Source organism: Anomaloglossus baeobatrachus, unplaced genomic scaffold (assembly GCF_048569485.1).
Source record: "Anomaloglossus baeobatrachus isolate aAnoBae1 unplaced genomic scaffold, aAnoBae1.hap1 Scaffold_3084, whole genome shotgun sequence".
Lineage (NCBI taxonomy): Eukaryota > Metazoa > Chordata > Amphibia > Anura > Aromobatidae > Anomaloglossus > Anomaloglossus baeobatrachus.
In genome coordinates, this window is record NW_027442498.1 from 43674 (window position 1) to 57500 (window position 13827).

At 57.1% G+C, this 13827-nt stretch overlaps 1 protein-coding gene across 1 annotated transcript in view; it reads right to left on the minus strand.

The window, feature by feature from the left end:
- Positions 1-1138: 1138 nt before the first annotated feature.
- NUCB2 (nucleobindin 2) overlaps positions 1139-13827 on the minus strand; it is a 26157-nt gene continuing 13468 nt past the window's right edge. Inside the window, exons 6-13 of the mRNA XM_075332364.1 lie at positions 11402-11587; positions 10884-10974; positions 10553-10611; positions 10373-10465; positions 9572-9661; positions 1732-1902; positions 1547-1625; positions 1139-1411 (exon numbers count right to left, since the gene is read on the minus strand). Of these exons, the coding sequence (XP_075188479.1) occupies positions 1302-1411; positions 1547-1625; positions 1732-1902; positions 9572-9661; positions 10373-10465; positions 10553-10611; positions 10884-10974; positions 11402-11587 (879 nt within the window). The 3' untranslated portion in view covers positions 1139-1301. The remainder of the gene's footprint in view (positions 1412-1546; positions 1626-1731; positions 1903-9571; positions 9662-10372; positions 10466-10552; positions 10612-10883; positions 10975-11401; positions 11588-13827) is intronic.

Here is a 13827-nt window from a genome sequence, read left to right on the forward strand (position 1 = left end):
GGCGGATGGGGGGGGGGGGGATGCTGCCTTATCCCGCTGGCGGATGATGGGGGGGGGGGGGGATGCTGCCTTATCCCGCTGGCGGATGGGGGGGGGGGGGGCGGGATGCTGCCTTATCCCGCTGGCGGATGGGGGGGTGGGGGGTGTTCGGGCTCGGCCACCCTGAGCCCAGCGGCGAGGGCTTTTGCTCTGAAACACTGATGGCACCATAAGTGGGGAGGGGTTGTGCAGTAAGATGGAGCTCTGGCCGCTGTGTGACTGCTGCTCTCTTCCTTCTGGATGGAGCTGCCCGATGCTGCACTCAGCTTTCTCCACTGGCCTCATTTGGAATGAGTAGAGCCGGGGTGGGACACCGGAGATCCGGCAGACGTCTCTTCTAGGCGAGGGCTTGATGGCACACGGCGTATTAGATCTCGCCGGCCCGGCTTTCCTCGGCTTTCTGGATTAGGAATGAGTAGAGCCGGGGTGGGACACCGGAGATCCGGCAGACGTCTCTTCTAGGCGAGGGCTTGATGGCACACGGCGTATTAGATCTCGCCGGCCCGGCTTTCCTCGGCTTTCTGGATTAGGAATGAGTAGAGCCGGGGTGGGACACCGGAGATCCGGCAGACGTCTCTTCTAGGCGAGGGCTTGATGGCACACGGCGTATTAGATCTCGCCGGCCCGGCTTTCCTCGGCTTTCTGGATTAGGAATGAGTAGAGCCGGGGTGGGACACCGGAGATCCGGCAGACGTCTCTTCTAGGCGAGGGCTTGATGGCACACGGCGTATTAGATCTCGCCGGCCCGGCTTTCCTCGGCTTTCTGGATTAGGAATGAGCAGAGCCGGGGTGGGACACCAGAGATCCGGCAGACGTCTCTTCTAGGCGAAGGCTTGATGGCACACGGCGTATTAGATCTCGCCGGCCCGGCTTTCCTCGGCTTTCTGGATTAGGAATGAGCAGAGCCGGGGTGGGACACCAGAGATCCGGCAGACGTCTCTTCTAGGCGAAGGCTTGATGGCACACGGCGTATTAGATCTCGCCGGCCCGGCTTTCCTCGGCTTTCACGCTCATCAATCAGCTCATGGGGAAACTCCTCAACATTTTTTGTCATGGGGGGCAGCTGTAACGTCAGTGATGGAAGGACGCCTCCCGCAACTACACAGAAAATAACATTTTATTCTCCTGGGTGGTCCTGGGCACAGCATGTGAGGGTCACTAACCACAACAGGTTGGGGAGCAGCAGGCACCCCCCCAATGAGGAGCCGTGTGCAGGCGGATGGTTCAGTAGTGTCAGAGAAGTCAGTTGTGGGGGAGCAGCGCTAAGGAGACTGCTGGCTGTGCGCTACTGCGGCGTCCGGCAAGTGTCCCGGGGGCAGCGGGTGACGATTCCCCACGTCTGGAGATGCCAAGTGACTTATAGGTTCACCAGCTGTGGAGGAGAAGAGACCTGTGAGGATCTGGAGAGGACACCTGGCCAGAATATCCCCCCCGGCGATCCTCCGCGCAGGCGGCCACTGCCGGATGAGGGGAGAGGATCCACCGATTCAGGTCACATGGAAAATACCTGGCTGGTAATGAGCGCCGGGCTCCGGAAACGCAGCGTGAATCGGCGGCTGCTTCTTCTGCTCCATCTGCTGTACGACCTGGAGACACAAACATGGCGGCTCAATGATCATCACCGGCTGCGGGCAGTCACAGCCGAGCACCCCCCGAAACACGATCCAGCCCCAACCTCTGCCCCGCCATTACCTGCTGCAGCTCCTGCCGCTGCGCCTGGATGTGCTGCTGCCGCTTCTGCAGCTCCTCCTGCTGCAGCTCCAGCTGCTCCTTCTTCTTCCTCAGCTCGTCTTCTGTCTTAGAAATATGGCTCTCAAACTCCTGGAGCTCCTTCTCAGTGTAAAGCTGCTGCTCATCCAGCGTCTGTGCATGACAAGACTCAGTAAGGTGAGAGAAGTGTGACGAGAGGACAGCGGGGTGAGGGAGGCGAGGAAAGAGGCAAGGAAAGCGGGGCGCGAAAAGAGGCAAGGAAAGCGGGGCGCGAAAAGAGGCAAGGAAAGCGGGGCGCGAAAAGAGGCAAGGAAAGCGGGGGCGCGAAAAGAGGCAAGGAAAGCGGGGCGCGAAAAGAGGCAAGGAAAGCGGGGCGCGAAAAGAGGCAAGGAAAGCGGGGCGCGAAAAGAGGCAAGGAAAGCGGGGCGCGGAAAGCGGGGCGCGGAAAGCGGGGCGCGGAAAGCGGGGCGCGGAAAGCGGGGCGCGGAAAGCGGGGCGCGGAAAGCGGGGCGCGGAAAGCGGGGCGCGGAAAGCGGGGCGCGGAAAGCGGGGCGCGGAAAGCGGGGCGCGGAAAGCGGGGCGCGGAAAGCGGGGGCGCGGAAAGCGGGGCGCGGAAAGCGGGGCGCGGAAAGCGGGGCGCGGAAAGCGGGGCGCGGAAAGAGGCAAGGAAAGCGGGGCGCGGAAAGAGGCAAGGAAAGCGGGGGGGGCGAAAAGAGGCAAGGAAAGCGGGGCGCGAAAAGAGGCAAGGAAAGCGGGGCGCGAAAAGAGGCAAGGAAAGCGGGGCGCGAAAAGAGGCAAGGAAAGCGGGGCGCGAAAAGAGGCAAGGAAAGCGGGGCGCGAAAAGAGGCAAGGAAAGCGGGGCGCGAAAAGAGGCAAGGAAAGCGGGACGCGAAAAGAGGCAAGGAAAGCAAAAGCAGGAAAAGAGGAAAAGAGGCGAGGAAAGCAGGGCGCGAAAAGCAAAGCAGGAAGAGAGGCAGGAAAGCAAAGCAGGAAGAGAGGCAAGGAAAGCAAAAGCAGGAAAAGAGGCGAGGAAAGCAGGGCGCGAAAAGAGAGGAAAAGAGGCGAGGAAAGAGGCGAGGAAAGCAGGGCGCGAAAAGAGAGGAAAAGAGGCGAGGAAAGAGGCAAGGAAAGCAAAAGCAGGAAAAGAGGAAAAGAGGCGAGGAAAGAGGCAAGGAAAGCAAAAGCAGGAAAGAAGGGAATTTTGTTACTTACCGTAAATTCCTTTTCTTCTAGCTCCTATTGGGAGACCCAGACGATTGGGTGTACAGCACTGCCTCCGGAGGCCACACAAAGCAATTACACTAAAAAGTGTAAGGCCCCTCCCCTTCTGGCTATACACCCCCAGTGGGATCACTGGCTCACCAGTTTTAGTGCAAAAGCAAGAAGGAGGAAAGCCAATAACTGGTTTAAACAAATTCACTCCGAAGTAACCTCGGAGAACTGAAAACCGTTCAACATGAACAACAGGTGTACCCGAAAAACAACCAAAAATCCCGAAGGACAACAGGGCGGGTGCTGGGTCTCCCAATAAGAGCTAGAAGAAAAGGAATTTACGATAAGTAACAAAATTCCCTTCTTCTTCGGCGCTCCATTGGGAGACCCAGACGATTGGGACGTCCAAAAGCTGTCCCTGGGTGGGTAAAGAAATACCTCATGTTAGAGCTGCAAGATAGCCCTCCCCTATATGGAGGCCACTGCCGCCTGCAGGACTCTTCTACCTAGGCTGGCGTCCGCCGAAGCATAGGTATGCACCTGATAATGTTTGGTGAAAGTGTGCAGACTCGACCAGGTAGCTGCCTGGCACACCTGTTGAGCCGTAGCCTGGTGTCGCAATGCCCAGGATGCACCCACGGCTCTGGTAGAATGGGCCTTCAGCCCTGATGGAACCGGAAGCCCAGCAGAACGGTAGGCTTCAAGGATTGGTTCTTTGATCCATCGAGCCAGGGTGGCCTTAGAAGCCTGCGACCCTTTGCGCTTACCAGCGACAAGGACAAAGAGTGCATCCGAACGGCGCAAGGGCGCCGTGCGGGAAATGTAGATTCTGAGTGCTCTCACCAGATCCAACAAATGCAAATCCTTCTCATACCGATGAACTGCATGAGGACAAAACGAAGGCAAAGAGATATCCTGATTAAGATGAAAAGAGGATACCACCTTCGGGAGAAACTCCTGAATGGGGCGCAGCACTACCTTGTCCTGGTGGAAGACCAGGAAGGGAGCCTTGGATGATAGCGCTGCCAGCTCAGACACTCTCCGAAGAGATGTGATCGCTACCAGAAAAGCCACTTTCTGTGATAGTCTAGAAAGTGAAACCTCCCTCAGAGGCTCGAAGGGCGGCTTCTGGAGGGCAACTAGTACCCTGTTCAGATCCCATGGATCTAACGGCCGCTTGTACGGGGGTACGATATGGCAAACCCCCTGTAGGAACGTGCGCACCTTAGGAAGGCGTGCCAAACGCCTCTGAAAAAAGACGGATAGCGCCGAGACCTGACCTTTAAGGGAGCCGAGCGACAAACCTTTTTCTAACCCAGATTGCAGGAAAGAAAGAAAGGTAGGCAATGCAAATGGCCAGGGAGACACTCCCTGAGCAGAGCACCAGGATAAGAATATCCTCCACGTTCTGTGGTAGATCTTAGCGGACGTGGGCTTCCTAGCCTGTCTCATGGTGGCAACGACCCCTTGGGACAATCCTGAAGACGCTAGGATCCAGGACTCAATGGCCACACAGTCAGGTTCAGGGCCGCAGAATTCCGATGGAAAAACGGCCCTTGGGACAGTAAGTCTGGTCGGTCTGGTAGTGCCCATGGTTGGCCGACCGTGAGCTGCCACAGATCCGGATACCACGCCCTCCTCGGCCAGTCTGGGGCGACGAGTATGACGCGGCTGCAATCGGATCTGATCTTGCGTAGCACTCTGGGCAAGAGTGCCAGAGGTGGAAACACATAAGGGAGCCGGAACTGCGACCAATCTTGCACTAGGGCGTCTGCCGCCAGCGCTCTTTGATCGCGAGACCGTGCCATGAAGGTTGGGACCTTGTTGTTGTGCCGGGACGCCATGAGGTCGACGTCCGGCCTTCCCCATCGGCAACAGATTTCCTGAAACACGTCTGGGTGAAGGGACCATTCCCCTGCGTCCATGCCCTGGCGACTGAGGAAGTCTGCTTCCCAGTTTTCTACGCCGGGGATGTGAACTGCGGATATGGTGGAGGCCGTGGCTTCCACCCACATCAGAATCCGCCGGACTTCCTGGAAGGCTTGCCGACTGCGTGTCCCCCCTTGGTGGTTGATGTATGCCACCGCTGTGGAGTTGTCCGACTGAATTCGGATCTGCCTTCCTTCCAGCCACTGCTGGAAGGCTAGTAGGGCAAGATACACTGCTCTGATTTCCAGAACATTGATCTGAAGGGTGGACTCCTGCTGAGTCCACGTACCCTGAGCCCTGTGGTGGAGAAAAACTGCTCCCCACCCTGACAGACTCGCGTCTGTCGTGACCACCGCCCAAGACGGTGGTAGGAAGGATCTTCCCTGTGATAATGAGGTGGGAAGAAGCCACCACTGCAGAGAGTCCTTGGCCGTCTGGGAAAGGGAGACTTTCCTGTCCAGGGATGTTGACTTCCCGTCCCATTGGCGGAGAATGTCCCATTGAAGTGGGCGCAGATGAAACTGCGCAAACGGAACCGCTTCCATTGCCGCCACCATCTTCCCGAGGAAGTGCATGAGGCGTCTTAAGGAGTGCGACTGACTTTGAAGGAGAGCCTGCACCCCAGTCTGTAGTGACCTCTGCTTGTCCAGCGGAAGCTTCACTATCGCTGAGAGAGTATGAAACTCCATGCCAAGATACGTTAGTGATTGGGTCGGTGACAGATTTGACTTTGAGAAGTTGATGATCCACCCGAACGTCTGGAGAGTCTCCAGTGCAACAGTCAAGCTGAGTTGGCATGCCTCTTGAGAGGGTGCCTTGACCAGTAGATCGTCCAAGTAAGGGATCACAGAGTGTCCCTGAGAGTGCAAGACTGCTACCACTGCCGCCATGATCTTGGTGAACACCCGTGGGGCTGTCGCTAGACCAAATGGCAGAGCTACGAACTGAAGATGGTCGTCTCCTATCACGAAGCGTAGAAAGCGTTGGTGCTCTGTAGCAATCGGCACGTGGAGATAAGCATCCTTGATGTCTATTGATGCTAGGAAATCTCCTTGAGACATTGAGGCAATGACTGAGCGGAGGGATTCCATCCGGAACCGCCTGGCGTTCACATGCTTGTTGAGCAGTTTTAGGTCCAGAACAGGACGGAATGAGCCGTTCTTTTTTGGCACCACAAAGAGATTGGAGTAAAAACCTTGACCTCGTTCCTGAAGAGGAACAGGGACCACCACTCCTTCTGCTCTTAGAGAATTCACCGCCTGCAGAAGGGCATCTGCTCGGTCGGGATGTGGGGAAGTTCTGAAGAACCGAGGCGGAGGCCGAGTACTGAACTCTATCCTGTACCCGTGAGACAAAATGTCTGTTACCCACCGGTCTTTGACCTGTGGCAGCCAAATGTCGCAAAAGCGGGAGAGCCTGCCACCGACCGAGGATGCGGAGGGAGGCGGCCGAAAGTCATGAGGCAGCCGCCTTGGAAGCGGTACCTCCGGTTGCTTTCTTGGGGCGTGAGTGAGCCCGCCAGGAATCAGAGCTCCTTTGCTCTTTCTGAGTCCCTTTGGACGAGGAGAATTGGGGCTTGCCCGAGCCTCGAAAGGACCGAAACTTTGACTGCCACTTCCTCTGTGGAGGTTTGCTTGATCTGGGCTGGGGTAAGGAGGAGTCCTTACCTTTGGACTGTTTAATGATTTCCGCCAATTGCTCACCAAACAGTCTGTCTCCAGATAATGGCAAGCTGGTTAAACATTTTTTAGAAGCAGAATCTGCTTTCCATTCCTTTAACCACAAGGCTCTGCGCAAAACTACAGAGTTGGCGGATGCCATTGAGGTACGGCTCGTAGAGTCCAGTACCGCATTGATAGCGTAGGTCGCAAACGCAGACATTTGCGTAGTTAGGGACGCCACTTGCGGCACTGCTGGATGTATGAGAGAGTCCACCTGTGCCAGACCAGCTGAAATAGCTTGGAGCGCCCACACGGCCGCGAATGCTGGAGCAAACGACGCGCCGATAGCTTCATAGACAGATTTCAACCAAAGGTCCATCTGTCTGTCATTGGCATCTTTAAGTGAAGCCCCATCCTCCACTGCAACTATGGATCTAGCTGCAAGCCTGGATATTGGAGGGTCCACTTTTGGACACTGGGTCCAGCGTTTGACCACGTCAGGGGGAAAAGGATAACGTGTATCCTTAAGGCGTTTAGAAAAACGCTTGTCCGGATAAGTATTGTGTTTCTGGATGGATTCTCTGAAGTCAGAGTGGTCCAGAAAAGTACTCAATTTACGCTTGGGATACAGGAAATGGAATTTCTCCTGCTGTGCAGCTGCCTCCTCTGCAGAAGGGGCTGGGGGAGAAATATCCAACAGCCTATTGATGGCCGCTATAAGGTCATTTACCATGGCGTCACCATCTGGCGTATCCAAATTGAGTGCGGCGTCAGGACAAGACTCCTGATCACCCACCTCTGAACCCTCATATAGGGACCCTTCTCGCTGAGACCCTGATCCACGTGATGACGTGGAGGGTCTCTCCCAGCGAGCTAGCTTAGGCGGCCTGGGACTGTCATCGGAGTCAGAGCCCTCAGCCTGTGATGCCTGGGACCCCCTTGAAGTACGGATTAGTTCCAACTGAGGGGGACCGGGGAACATAGACACAGCAGTGTCCATGGTCTGAGCCACTGGCCTGGACTGCAAGGTCTCCAGGATTTTTGTCATAGTCACAGACATTTTATCAGCAAAGACTGCAAATTCTGTCCCCGTCACCGGGGCAGGGTTCACAGGCGTCTCTGCCTGGGCTACCACCACAATAGGCTCTGGCTGACGAAGTGCCACTGGGACTGAACATTGCACACAATGAGAGTCGTTGGAGCCTGCTGGTAGATTAGCCCCACATGCTGTACAAGCAGTGTATACAGCCCGTGCCTTGGCACCCTTGCGTTTTGCGGATGACATGCTGTTGTCTCCTCAAAGCAATATAGGGTGTACAGCCAAGAAGCGACCTTACAGTGCAGTATATAAATATATCTAGACACCGCAGTGTCTATGGTACAGCGAAAAATATAACACTGTGGCACTAGTGGGGCCGCACGTATGTGCTGCTTACCGCCCGCTTAGCGCGGGTGTGTGGTCGCCAGAAACCCCTAGCCTGGGTCCCCCAGAGCCTGCGTCCGTTCTCCAGCCAGACTGCATGTGTATAATGGCTGCCGGCGTCCTGGGGAGCTGCAAGCCTGGGGGCGGGCCTAGGGCGTGCACAGAGAAAAAGCGGGAAGCCTGTGTCCTACTGTGCTCAGTGAGAGGGCTGGAGCATGTAAATCGTGCTCCAGCCCTCGGCGCTGCCGATTGAACAACGTCTCTCCCCTACCCTGATTGACAGGGTGGGGGGCGTTAACGAAGCGGAGCTAGGCCGCAGAAAGCCGGGGACTAAAGTTAGAAGCGCCGCCGCCGTAAAAGCGCGGTCGGCACGTCCCCGGCGCACTACAAGTCGCAGCTGCGCCGCCGCTCCAGGGGCGGTCGGCGCGGCGATCCACACACATAAAGTCCCCCAGTAATCTGCGGGGACTACAAGCCCAGCGCACAGCGCTACAGTCCCCGGCGCACTAGCACACCCAGCAAGCCAGGGGTGTGCGTGGCCTGCCATACGGGGACACAGAGTACCTGAAAGTTGCAGGGCCTTGTCCCTGAACGGCACTCCCGCTCCACATCCAGCAGGTTCTATGGGTCTGTGGATGGAGCCCGGCCTCAGGGCTTGGTGGCCGGTAAGATCCCACTTCCTCAGAGCCCCTCAGGGGGATGGGGAAGGAAAACAGCATGTGGGCTCCAGCCTCCGTACCCGCAATGGGTACCTCAACCTTACAAACCACAAGTGGGGTAAGAAGGGAGCATGCTGGGGGCCCTAGTATGAGCCCTCTTTTCTTCCATCCGATATAGTCAGCAGCTACTGCTGACTAAACAGTGGAGCTATGCGTGGATGTCTGACCTCCTTCGCACAAAGCAGAAAACTGGTGAGCCAGTGATCCCACTGGGGGTGTATAGCCAGAAGGGGAGGGGCCTTACACTTTTTAGTGTAATGCTTTGTGTGGCTTCCGGAGGCAGTGCTGTACACCCAATCGTCTGGGTCTCCCAATGGAGCGCCGAAGAAAGAGGAAAAGAGGCGAGGAAAGCGGGGCGCGAAAAGAGGCAAGGAAAGCGGGGCGCGAAAAGAGGCAAGGAAAGCGGGGCGCGAAAAGAGGCAAGGAAAGCGGGGCGCGAAAAGAGGCAAGGAAAGCGGGGCGCAAAAAGAGGCAAGGAAAGCGGGGCGCAAAAAGAGGCAAGGAAAGCAGAGCAGGAAAAGAGGAAAAGAGGCAAGGAAAGCGGGGCGCAAAAAGAGGCAAGGAAAGCGGGGCGCGAAAAGAGGCAAGGAAAGCGGGGCGCGAAAAGAGGCAAGGAAAGCGGGGCGCGAAAAGAGGCAAGGAAAGCGGGGCGCGAAAAGAGGCAAGGAAAGCGGGGCGCGAAAAGAGGCAAGGAAAGCGGGGCGCGAAAAGAGGCAAGGAAAGCGGGGCGCGAAAAGAGGCAAGGAAAGCGGGGCGCGAAAAGAGGCAAGGAAAGCGCTGCATTACCTCCCCCACACTGCGTTACCTCCCCACCCGCTGCGTTACCTCACCCCCCTCCCCCCCCCGCGTTGCCTCCCCTCCCCCCCACGCTACGTTACCTCCCAGCCGTCCGGCTCCAGGAACTCCCTCTTTTCTGTTGCTCGCAGGAATTCTTCTAGATTTATCAGTCGATTCTTATCCACATCCACCTGTGAAGACCCCGAAAAAGGCAGCGGTCAGTGAGCGATGGAGACCAATCCTACCTGATGGCAATGCACACCCGCCCAGTGTGAGCATACATATGGGGGTGCACACCCGCCCAGTGTGAGTGTACATAGTGGGGGTGTACACCTGCCCAGTGTGAGAGTGTACATAGGGGGGTGCACACCTGCCTAGTGTGAGTGTACATAGTGGGGGTGTACACCTGCCCAGTGTGAGAGTGTACATAGGGGGGTGCACACCTGCCTAGTGTGAGTGTACATAGTGGGGGGTGTACACCTGCCCAGTGTGAGAGTGTACATAGGGGGGTGCACACCTGCCTAGTGTGAGTGTACATAGGGGGGTGCAGACCCATTCAGTGTGAGTGTACATAGTGGGGGTGTACACCTGCGCAGTGTGAGAGTGTACATAGGGGGGTGCACACCTGCGCAGTGTGAGAGTGTACATAGGGGGTGCAGACCTGCGCAGTGTGAGAGTGTACATAGGGGGTGCAGACCTGCGCAGTGCGTGTGTATACAGGGGGTTTGGGGGGGGGGGGTACATACTTGTGCACGACATGTGCGGAATTTTTGCAACTTAAGATGTTTACAAGTCAGGATAACGGTAAAAGAAGATTTGTGGGCGTCTTGTGCCCGTCCCGGCAGCAGCTGCACGGTACTGCGGGGCATGGGGGGCCGGAGTGATGAAATGTTGCGCCTCACCTCGTTCATCACATGCTCCCTCATCCGTAGTCGCTCCTCCTCCATCTCCACCATGTCGTCCTCCTCATTTTTAGGGTCATACACTTTTTCCAGCTACAAGAAACCAGCGAGACGTCAGTACAATGTGGAGAGCGGCACGAGGCAGCAGCCATGATATGCCCGGGGGGGCGCAACGCTCACCTCCTTAATGAAGAGCGCCTCCAGTTCCTGCTCATCAATGAAGCCATCACCATTACTGTCTGCAAGAAGAGGAACAAGCAGCAGTGACGAGAGGACGAGCCGCCCGGCCCGCGCCGACGAGGGGGGGGCTCGAGCCACCCGGCCCGCGCCGACGAGGGGGGGCTCGAGCCACCCGGCCCGCGCCCAAAAGAAGCAGTGATGGGTGGGGATGCTCATCGGTGGGTGGTCTATACGCTCTGTGCACCCACTAATCACTAGACCAGGACCCCCCTTTCCTGGGCCGGCGGTGACGCAGATCACCTGGTGCTGCCATACAGGACTCAATACTTACCGTGCAGCTTAAAGAAAGTCTTGGGGTCAAAGTCTGAGGGGTCCAAACCGTCTGTCTCCTCCCAGACCTCCTTCAGCTGGTCCTTGCTGCCCTGCAGGGTGGTGGAGGGTGCACTTTAGGGTGATGTGCAGGGGGGGAAACGACATGACTATATACAGCACACAACGTGCAACATATATAATGGGCGGCTGCTGTGGAGACCGGGCTGTGACACGATCTGTACAAGTCTCCACTGTGCTGCACCGCAGGGGTTAATATATACGGCAGATGCTGCAGGTGCCCGGCGTGTGGCTGACTAGTGACCACCGCCGTCCTCTACTCAGAGGTCTCCACACTGGCCTGCCCCGCGCGTGCAGGAGAAGTCCCGGGGGGGTCGGGCCCGCGCGTGCAGGAGAAGTCCCGGGGGGGTCGGGCCCGCGCGTGCAGGAGAAGTCCCGGGGGGGTCGGGCCCGCGCGTGCAGGAGAAGTCCCGGGGGGGGGGGGGGGGGGCGGCTTTCCCGCGGCCCCGCTCTACTCACCGGATGGTTCAGCTTGGGGTGCTCCTTGTGCTTCTTCTTCAGCTCCTCGTATCTGGCCTCCTGCACTTTCCTCGTCTCCTCATCCAAACCCTTCAGATGTTCTCGTCTTTCATGTTCCTTCATCATTTCATAGCGTTTGAACTCCTCGTGGCGCTCCTTATCATAATTCTCCAAATCCTTAGTGGCCTAAAGACCGCAAAGTAAAAAAAAAATATGGCCGAGGGGAGGAGGGAGGCCGGCGGCACGAGGAGGAGAGAGGAGAGAGAGGCCGGCGGCACGAGGAGGAGGGGAGGAGAGAGAGGCCGGCGGCACGAGGAGGAGGGGGAGGAGGGAGGCCGGCGGCACGAGGAGGAGGGGGAGGAGGGAGGCCGGCGGCACGAGGAGGAGGGGGAGGAGGGAGGCCGGCGGCACGAGGAGGAGGGGGAGGAGGGAGGCCGGCGGCACGAGGAGGAGGGGGAGGAGGGAGGCCGGCGGCACGAGGAGGAGGGGGAGGAGGGAGGCCGGCGGCACGAGGAGGAGGGGGAGGAGGGAGGCCGGCGGCACGAGGAGGAGGGGGAGGAGGAGGGAGGCCGGCGGCACGAGGAGGAGGAGGGGAGGAGGGAGGCCGGCGGCACGAGGAGGAGGGGAGGAAGGAGGCCGGCGGCACGAGGAGGAGGAGGGGAGGAGGGAGGCCGGCGGCACGAGGAGGAGGAGGGGAGGAGGGAGGCCGGCGGCACGAGGAGGAGGAGGGGAGGAGGGAGGCCGGCGGCACGAGGAGGAGGAGGGGAGGAGGGAGGCCGGCGGCACGAGGAGGAGGGAGGAGACCAGTCCATACATGTGGTGTAATAAACTGTATACTCGGTACAGCAAAAGCAAACATGCAGAAGTGACGGTGAGAGGTCCCTTACCTACAGATCATCAGTGGGAACACAACGGGGCACAAACAGTGAAAAACATGACACCCAAGAGAGAAATGCCTGAAAACCTCAGTCACAGGAAAGAGGACAAAGAACTGATCAGGAGGACGAGGAAATAAAGGAAAAACTGCATCCAAAAAAACAAGCTGCAGCAGACAGCACCGGAGACCTCCAAGAGAAAAAGAGACAAGCTGCAGCAGACAGCACCGGAGACCTCCAAGAGAAAAAGAGACAAGCTGCAGCAGACAGCACCGGAGACCTCCAAGAGAAAAAGAGACAAGCTGCAGCAGACAGCACCGGAGACCTCCAAGAGAAAAAAAGAGACAAGCTGCAGCAGACAGCACCGGAGACCTCCAAGAGAAAAAAAGAGACAAGCTGCAGCAGACAGCACCGGAGACCTCCAAGAGAAAAAGAGACAAGCTGCAGCAGACAGCACCGGAGACCTCCAAGAGAAAAAGAGACAAGCTGCAGCAGACAGCACCGGAGACCTCCAAGAGAAAAAAAGAGACAAGCTGCAGCAGACAGTGTGACGGGGTATGCGACAGAGCAGTGAGGGACGCCAGGCAAGGAACAATCCAAAGGGCTTTATTGGAGCCACAAAGATAAAGCACCAAACAAATATAAATCCTTAAAGTCTGCAAGGAGTCCACAACAAAACAAAAGATCCAGGGGTGTCTCCTGGTATTCCGATGCCAGGGAAAATAGGGCAATGGTCCTTATATGAGTTCCTTGAGTCCAACAGGGTGAACAACAAAACACAATCCCATGTGGCCACTGATCTCCAATCTTTAACAGTCCATACACAGGCTCTAGGATCCAGCCTCAGCTATAGATCCTAGTGCTTCTCCAGCCGAGATCCAACTAACCTAACATGGGTCTCATTGTTCTTCTCTCCTGGGATCAGCCCCTTAGGTGGGCAGAAGGGCACACCTCCCCCTGGACACTTGATACATGAATGGACTTTAGACTCCTGGCTCTGTTCTGTTTACCAAGTTGTGGATTGGAGAAGTCCCATGTTGAGAAGAACAAACAATCCCCCACCAGTAGAGTAGTACATACAGGACAGTCAAGGAGAGACAGACTATTACACCATGAGAAAAGGCGGGGGAGGGACACACTGTTACAACCCCTTCCCCCCTCAATTTGTGTACGGACTAGTGACCTCAGCAGATCGCTTGTCAAGTACACGTAAACATGCCGACCCTGACTCAAGGCTCCTCTTGCCTGGACAATCCGTCTGCATTTTGGTGTTGGCTGCCCCTTCTATATTGTATGGTAAACTTATAGGGTTGAAGAGTCAGGCTCCATCATAGTAAGCGTCCATAGTCCCCAGAGACTCTGTTCAGCCAGGTGAGGGGATTGTGATCAGTAACCACAGTGAATTCTTGCCCATACAGAGATACGGCCTTAGTTTCTTAAGGGCCCATACTACAGCCAGATATTTTCCTTCTCAACAGTTGCATAGGCCACTTCTCGGTCCAGCAGTTTCCTGCTGAGGTAGGCAATGGGGTGCTCCTCCCCGGCTGCATT